A 9,102-nucleotide genomic window follows, 5' to 3' on the forward strand; every position below is an offset into this window, starting at 1 on the left:
GTTCTGTGGGTGTGGCTTGGTGGGTGTGTCAGGGGAAGGATATTTAAAATCCCCATTCCCTGGTACCCATGTAAGGAAGATTAGAAATCCCTTTGGATTATACATAAAGGTTAATTTAAAAAAAGGGGAAACCAACTTGGATACAGTTAAAGTTTTGATTATTAGGGGGAAAATGTTATCATACAGGATATAGTTATATAAAGGAGAGATAAGAATAACAACATAGATAGATAGATAGATAGATAGATAGATAGATAGATAGATAGATAGATAAATAGATAGAGATAGATAGATAGATAGATAGATAGATAGATAGATAGATAGATAGATGATAGATAGATAGATAGATAGATAGATAGATAGATAGATAGATAGATAGATAGATAGATAGATGGATAGATATGGGTGTAATATAAGGAAACTGGATGTAAATTTTAAACAGTGATTTAAAAAGGAGGATTAGAAAACTTTGTTATTAAATATTATGGATGTTTAGCTAGAATAGGACATAAGGATTTAGTGTTAGTGGAGGATTTTAGAAATAGTAATTGAAAGGCCAGTATGTGGTTATGTATTAAATTTTGGTATATTTTATGAAGAAGGACGCTTAAACAATTATAGTCAAATGAAAATGGAGATATGATGATAGTGACATGTTTAAATATTTGAATTAAAATGCTTGAGTTAATATGAATTATGTTTGTTGACTGTGGAAGAGATGCACGAAAGTCTTTTTGTAACCAACTGATACACTTTCTACAGCATGTAAAGGAGGATTGTGTTTTCTTTTTAAATTAAAAATAAAAAAAATTATTTAAAAAAATCCCCATTCCCTCCCGATCAGCTGGGACTCAGGAGGCAGAGAATAGATGGGGTCGGGGCCAGTCAGAGGCTGTATTTGCCAGTTCTTCAAACTACTCAAAATTTCCACTACCAGTTTTCCAGAACTGATCAGAACCTGATGAATATCATCTCTGCTTCAACTATCATTCCTTTAAAGGCATTGCTTTTTTCTTTTTTCTTTTACTGTGGGGTCTACATTCTTATTCTAGGAAAGTTACATTCAAATACAACTGAAGGATTGAATTATCATGGAGACCTTAACAGTGGGTGAAAAATAGATTCAGAGAGCTGAAGATTCTAAATTGGGAAGACTCTAGTTTAAAAAGCTGCTATGAAGATATCCAGGCACCTCCCAGAATTTCTCAACAAACATTGTCACCTCTGGGAAATATTACTCTACCTATATAGAGGACACCCAGATTGGAGGAAAGTTACCTAAGCAAGCCATGTGCTTTCTCTTATCTTCTTCTAAATATATCTTCTCTACTTCATCTGCCACGCCAAGGGTATAACATTTTACAGAATGGTTATATGAGGATTGAGGTAGTCCTTGACTTACAATAATTTATTCAGTGAACAGTCAAAGTTACAATGGCATTGAAAAAGTGACTTTTGACTATTTTTCACACTTATAACTGTTGCAGCATCCCATGGTCATGTGATCAAAATTCAGATGATTGGCAACAGGTTCCTATTTATAATGGTTGCAGTGTCCCTGGGTCGAGTGATTCCATTTTGGGACCTTCTAACAAGCAATGTCAATGGGGAAGACAGATTCACTTAATAAGTGTGCTAATAACTTAACAACTGTATTGATTCCCTTAGCAACTATTCACTGTTTTCACTATTATTTCCTTTATTTGATTCACTATTTTCACTACTTTTATCTTTTCAACGGGAAGCCACAACTGTGAGTTCTTTAACTGGTTTTGGCTTTCATATATACTGAGTTCTACAAAGAACTAGGACCGTGATGGCAAAGCTATGCAGAGCCACTCTGTGGGCAAGTGCGCCATTGCCAGCTGCTCGTCTAGTTTCTGGCACGCACATAGACAGTGGCCAGCTAGTCTTCACAGGCACGGAGTGCTGGAAAAAGGCCTGAAAATGCCCAAAATCTGGCCGTTTTTCAGGCCTTTTCTGGGCCTGTTCCGGGCCATTTTCCAGCTGTTTTTCAGGCTGATTTCAAGCCGTTTTCTGGGCTGTTTTTGACCAAATGGCCAAAAAAGCAGGCATGTGTGTGCCGACCAACTAATCTTTGTGTTTCCAGTGCTCCAGCACATTCACATGCACATACATGCACATGTGTTCCGGTTTGGGCACTTAGTGCTGAAAAGGTTCCTCATCACTGACCTAAGATATCATAATATATTGGCATAGTCCACTGATGGACTATGTCAGATACTGACATAGCAGATGTCGACACTGATGGACTATGTAGTCCACCTTTTCCAGATTGAGTGCACCTGTATGCGTGCATGCACGGAAGCACGCATGCATACGTGCACCTCAAAATACAATGGGAGTACAGCCCCCTGTATGCATCCCACCTCCCATGCATGCATCTCGCCTCCCCACATATGCGTGGCAGAGACCCGCTTGTCAGTGGAAGGTGTGCGCATATGCACAGCAGAGGTGAGCTGGGGCAATGGCTCGCATGCCCACAGAGATGGCTCTGCATGCCACCTCTGGTACGGGTGCCATAGGTTCACTATCACGGGCATAGTCTATGTGTGGATCCAACCAATGTGGCCTATGACAATTAAACAGATGGAAATTTTGTCCATGAGCAGATTTTTTTACATATATCCAATATTTTTTAGTATGACAGCCAGTATGCCTATAACCACTGAGATCACCCCTGCCAGTTTATGCCATAATCGTTCCACATTTACTTGTTTTTTCAATCTTTCATTACAATTTATTATAACATAAAGGATTATGAAAATTTTAAAATGGAGATAGGTTTAAAAAGAAAGGGAAAAATATTGATTTATGACTCTTTATTGTAGTGAAATATAAAATTTTTGCAGTATATTTATTTATGCTTGAGGCATTTCTGTAACTATACAATTATTCAATCCTCAATGTCTCATAAGTTTCATTTTTTTCTATTTCAAGCATAAGAAACCGGAAGTGATTTCCCAATGGAAATAAGACTGAGTAAAATCTTTTCTTTGTTTAAAACAGTTTACATTGCCATCCTAACCAAATCCATTTCCCCCCATCCTTTTTTTTCCATTGTGAGAAATAATACATCTTTCTATTTTCACTTATTAGATTTTCTGCCTTGTCATCATCTATAATAGCAAAAATCACAACACACTTTCAAGTTCTTTAACCAACAATCCAAAGGGAAAACTTCTTGTTCCAATTTTATATTCATTTTGAAACTCTAAACATTTTTTTTAGAAATTATCATTTTACAGTTAGAGTTACTTCTAATATATTACTTTTTTAAAAAACCAGGATTTTTTTTTCTTTTAGATTATAGTTTATTATTTCTCTTTTTAATTTTTTTTAAAAATTTTTAACCCTGTGTATATTAGTAAATAGGGACGTGGTGGCTCATTGGCTAAGATGCTGAACTTGTTGATCAGAAAGGTCAGCAGTTCAGCAATTTGAATCCTTAGTGCTGCATAATTATTTGTCCCAGCTTCTGCCAACATAGCAGTTGGAAAGCACATAAAAAATGCAAGTAGAAAAATAGGGACCACCTTTGATGGGAAGGTTCCATGCACCTTTGGTGTTTAGTCATGCTGGCCACATGACCACGGAGACAGCCAACAGCGCTGGCTCTTCAGCATTGAAACAGAGATGAGCACTGCCCCCTAGAGTCGGGAACGAGTAGCACATACGTGTGAGGGGAACCTTTACCTTATATTAGTAAATATATTTGTTTTCCAAATTCAATTTCAATAACATTTTGCACACCTTAGTGATAATTTATTCATGTCATTTTTAGACCCATGTTTTATAAGTATAAAACAATTAGTCAAATCTTCCTTTTAATAATATTTGCTAGATCAGTAAAAGACAATTCTCTACTTCCATTTTGATTTTCAGATCTTAAGACTTTATGATATTTTCAAATTCTTTGTCTTCTATTATCCCCTGATTTTGCTGCATAAATTACCCACACTTTCTGCTTTTTAGTCACAGTTAAATATAGTGTGTTATGGACCAAAAATTTATCAATTTGTATTTAGGAATCCAACAATATTTTAACCTGCTTTCAGTTACATTTTTGACTATATTTTCTACCACCTTTTCATTACTGACATATGTTAGTTTATACAGATGACTTTGGCAACTATATTGTATCTTTGTTTATAATCAGTTTGTGTGATTTATGAGATGATTTATTTTTTCTGCAACTTTGCACAATCTATTCTGGAATCAATGGATAATTTGTCAAATGTGGTCTTGATTGCATTAATTCTAACAGCTTGCTTTTGCATAGCCAAAATCAAACCTTCAGTTTCTTTTTTAATGTTCTAGTTGTAACCAAGAGTGCAGTTGTAAGAATGCAGAGAAGAGCAACAAGAATGATCAGGAGGCTGGAAGCTAAAATATATGAAAAACAGTAACAGACTGGGTATGTCTAGTGTAACGAAAAGAAGGAGTAGGGAAGACATGACTCCATGTTCCAATAGTGGCTCCTACAAAGATGAGGAGGCAAAGTATTTTACAAAGCACCAAAAGGCAAGACAACACACAATGGATGGAACCATTGTTCTACCAAGGAGAGAAGCAACTAGAACTAAGGAGAAAATTCCTAATGGTTACAGCAATCAACCAATGGAATAGCTTGCATTAAGAAATTGTGGGTGCTCTATCACTGGAGACTTTCAAAAAGAGACCATTTGTCTGAAATGGTATAGAGTCTCTCCTACTTAAGCAAAGGGCTTGACTAGAAGACCTCCAAGGTCCCTTCCAACTCTATTATTCGAAGTTACTTGCAGGATTTATCATTATCCACCTTCTGCTTGATTTGGTTGCTTCAAAATCACTGAAAATGGTATCATAGCAATAAAAAATAATAAAGTCACTCTGGTAGATACTTCTTCTAATGTTAACAAGCTCGTATTTTTCATTTCCAACCATCAATTCTTCCTTTCATTGATTCAGTATTTTTTCTGTAAACATTCCAATGTTTTTACAGACACCAGTTGTTTCCAACTTTTGATGATCCAAATATAAGATAATAAATCAAAAACTTTTTTAATCAATCCAAAGGATATATACATTGGTTTTTCAGCATTTGCAATTTTCCAAAACAGTTTTATCAACTAGAAGTTGATATTTTATACCTCTGCTTTTCATTTGAAATCCTTTCTGTTCTATTGGAAAGATCTTATTTTCTTCTAAATAATCTTGGATGTTATCTACTATTATGCCTCTAAGTAATTTAAGCATTTTAGGCAAGCATGTTTTTGGATTCATGGTGTCCCTTTTACTGAACTTTTTAGAATCAGATATGTTTTGCCAGTTATTATCCTGTCACTGATGTGTCCTCTATGCAATATTTCATTAAGTTGTTTAGCTATAATTGAATATAAGCTAGTCAGATATTTGAGCCAAAAATTATGCAATTGATCATTTTTAGGATATGCCCAGTTATTAATCCTTTTCACATGATTTTTAACACTTTCTGCAGCTATTATTAGGTTTTCCATTTAATTTTTTACTCAATTTATTTTATTGTTATTAAGTTTCAAGTTTAGATTATACAGCACCAAATTTTATCAATTTGCCTATATGAAGAAATACAAAAGAGGTACAAACAACTCAGGGGTGGGTTTCTCACCCGTTCCAACCGGTTCGGTTGGAACAGGGCCGGCGGCGTCCTCGTGCACGCGTGCAGTGCATGCATGCGTACTAGCGCCTGTGCGATGCTCCAGCTGCTCCTGGAGGATCGCGCAGGCGCTGTATGCGTTCTGCGCATGCGTGGAAGCACAGAACTAGTCAAAACCGGATAAGAAACACGGGCGGGCGGGTGGATCCTTCGGCGTTCCCGGAAGTTACTTACTTCCGGGTCGCAGACCAAGCGGTTCGCGGGGACCGCCACGAACCGCCTGAAACCCACCCCTGAAACAACTCCTTCCCTAAACTGGTCATCAATACATTGAGATCTTTCAGGATCCATTCAATTAATGCCACCATGTTTCATAATTAGGATATAATCTTCAGAATCGTTTACCCACAAAGTCAATGTTGCCACATTAATACAGTCAATGTTCATTCCTACACTTAGGACACAATATTATTTACACTTCTGCATCCTCTATTTGTAATATCAAATAGTGAGTTGTAGATGTAAATGGAAAGCCACAGAGCAAAGGTCACAAATATACAAATATAAGTTCTATCTTTCCGCACACAGACTCAATTTAAATGTGCAACAATATTAGTCTATCCACTCATTTATGAAACACAGAGCAGTTTAGGGTAGAAAAAGCAGACAAGGCATACATATTCATCTGGCTTCATTCCTATACTGATTTCATCAAGACAATTTTCTCATTCATGTTAATGACAATAATTCACAGTTTGCAAAGGAATGTTTTCTTGATGTCTAAGGATAGAGCCTACAATATACTTACTACTAGTGGAAAACTACTTGCTTCTAAAATTAGAAACTGATAATTTGATTTCCTACCTAATTAAAATGGTAAAGGCTCCCTTGAGTTGAACTCAATTTATTGTGATTTTTTTTGGATATATCCAAGGAATTTCCCTGGCAGCAATGTGGAAATGATTTGCCAATGCATTCTTCCAGACTTCTACAGAATTACATTCTACAGTCCTGGACCGTCCTGATAATCTCCTGCTCAAAATGCCAAGTTCTCTTTGTTTTGACCTCTCTTTAGCTGTTTGTAGGATCAGCCAAGATTGTCTCAATGGTGCCACCTGCTGTAGTCCTGCTCAAAGGATACTATAAAGGTAATCTTAGACATTTCAAATTCTAGAGGGTTGAAACAGAAGAAATCTATTTTTCTTTAAAGTTCTTCTTTAAATCATATTTAAAAAATGGTAAATTGTTAATTATCCAACTTTATGAATAAGATGTAAAGACGTAAAATCTCTGTTGAATCTGGGTTACCTCCAAATGGGATTATATCTCTCAAGATTCCCAGTCATGTTGCTGGAAAATTTGGTACAGATCTTTTTAAACTAGGGAGTCAGTGCATTTTTGGGAAAGACTGAACTAGCCTGAACTCTGATCTTGAAGTGGCTTGCAACTGAACACCAGATCCAGCAGCTCATTACTATGTCTTCCTGTGAAAAATTCCCTACTTAGCTGCAAAACAGTGTTATGGAGTTTTCTGCCTTTACTGAAGTCATTATCAATCCAAACTTCACTAGAGCAAAGAGGTGTGTGGATCCATGGGTGATTCCTCCACAAGTTCATAGCTACATTAGTAGAGCTCAGTGAAAAGATAGGAATTGCTGGATTAGCATTTATTTTGTTGCTGTCACTAAAATTCACAATTATCAGAGCACTCATGACATTATCTGGCACTCTAGGCAAAAGATGAAGATTGTGTGGATAAGGTGCACGCCCACTATTTATTCTCTATTAACCACCACCACCACCCAAAAAACCCACCTCCGCTATTTTAATCTCTGGGACTCCCCTTAACAACAGAATCGCTACTTTTCTGCTCGGCGTTCAATCCCATTGAATTCAACGATGCAGAATGCCAATTATACAGATCTGCATTCTCCATCGCCACGAACATTTGGAAATCTGTCTAACAAGGGAGCTGTTTCTGGGGAAAATCTGGGGAGCTGTGTGCGTTGCATGGTCAGAGTCAATAGTGACTATGAGAATAACGATTTCATTGTCATTTCCTTGAGGATGGAGCCACGTCTAGGATGGAGCTGGGGGGGGGGAGTAAGTGTCGGCTCGGAACCGATCTAAATTCGGATGTCCTGGGGCTCACTTATGTTACGGCTTGCCTGGATAAATCGCAACGTCCGACATCCATCCTCCTGCTGCTGCAGTTTCCAAGAGAAAACAAGCAAGGCAATTGTTGCGCCCATCAAACAGGACCGCTACTTACGCATTCGGTGCAGGGCTGTAAAAATCCAGCGCGTACCCGAAGTAACTACCATCTGGACCACTGTAGACGGCGAGCTTCTCTTCGTCCAGGTTGAAGGCACTTAGCGGCCCCGCCAGCAACAAAAGCAGCGAGAGGACAGCGATGTCGCTTGCCGCGCAGCGCCTGCACCAAGCGGACGAAGTCGGCAGCGATGGCAACCTACGCCGCCGCCTCCACATCCTCCTGGCAGCGGCTCCCTCGCTTCGTTTCTTTCTCTTTCCTGAGACTCAAGCAGGAAACCAGAATTGGAAACCGCCGCCGCTTGAAGCTTCGCAGGGCTACCTCTGGCCGCAACCGCCGTCCCACCGTCTCGCTTTGCGTGCGCGCCGCCCGCCGGGCAAAAACTTGGCGAGGGAGGCGCAAAGCCATTCGCTTCCAAAGTTCGAGCTAGCCGCGCTTCTCTGAAGGAATCAGGCTGTTTGTTGTGCCGCCCCCTGGTGTTGTTCCTGCGGGCGACATTCTGGGAATGGCGCAAGAACCCGAGGGGCAGATCCGCTTTAAATTGAGAGGCAGGAAGCCAGGCGGCGGATTTGTGGGTTCCGTGTCCGTTGTCCGGTCGTGGCTTTTGCAAAGGCGTTTTTTCAGCCTTCTGCCTGCACCCTCTCCAACCGCACAACGCACTGTAAATCCAACACCCATAATTGAGTTTGCAGTGTGTTAGGAGGGCTTAAACGGGCTGGTATAAAGGGTTGGGGGCAATTATCTCCATCCCATTTTTTTCCCCTGCAGACAACAAAACAGGCATTCACCAAATATACAAAGGCAAGGTATAAGTCATAATAGTTTTTAAATCTTAATTTGTTGACAAAGGCACAATTGCCTAGATTAACATAATATTCCCTAGACAAGGGGAACAATAAACCATCTTTGCACAGTATGAATGACTCCAATCAAAATATTGTGAATGTGAATATTCACATTTATACCTTAGCATCTTCTCCTGATTGAAGTTACAACTGCCCTGGAAAAAATGACTTGCAACTGGTCTCCCATTGCAGCATCCCCTAAAGTCACTTGATCAAAATTGGGGAATTTGGCAACAGGTGTTTATTTATGACAGTTGCAGAATCCCAAGATCATGTGATCACCATTTCTGACCTTTAGTAGGCTTCTGAAAAGCAAAGTCAGTGTTGGAAGCTGGATTCACTTAATG

General features: G+C 38.8%; 1 protein-coding gene across 1 annotated transcript in view; it reads right to left on the minus strand.

The window, feature by feature from the left end:
• The window catches only part of ITGA8 (integrin subunit alpha 8), a 132,909-nt gene extending 124,509 nt beyond the window's left edge, over positions 1 to 8,400 (minus strand). The window contains exon 1 of the mRNA XM_032238105.1: positions 7,911 to 8,400. Within this exon, the coding sequence (XP_032093996.1) occupies positions 7,911 to 8,128 (218 nt within the window). The 5' untranslated portion in view covers positions 8,129 to 8,400. The remainder of the gene's footprint in view (positions 1 to 7,910) is intronic.
• Between the last annotated feature and the right edge of the window lie 702 nt (positions 8,401 to 9,102).

Source organism: Thamnophis elegans, chromosome Z, assembly GCF_009769535.1.
Source record: "Thamnophis elegans isolate rThaEle1 chromosome Z, rThaEle1.pri, whole genome shotgun sequence".
NCBI classification, from domain to species: Eukaryota; Metazoa; Chordata; class Lepidosauria; order Squamata; family Colubridae; genus Thamnophis; species Thamnophis elegans.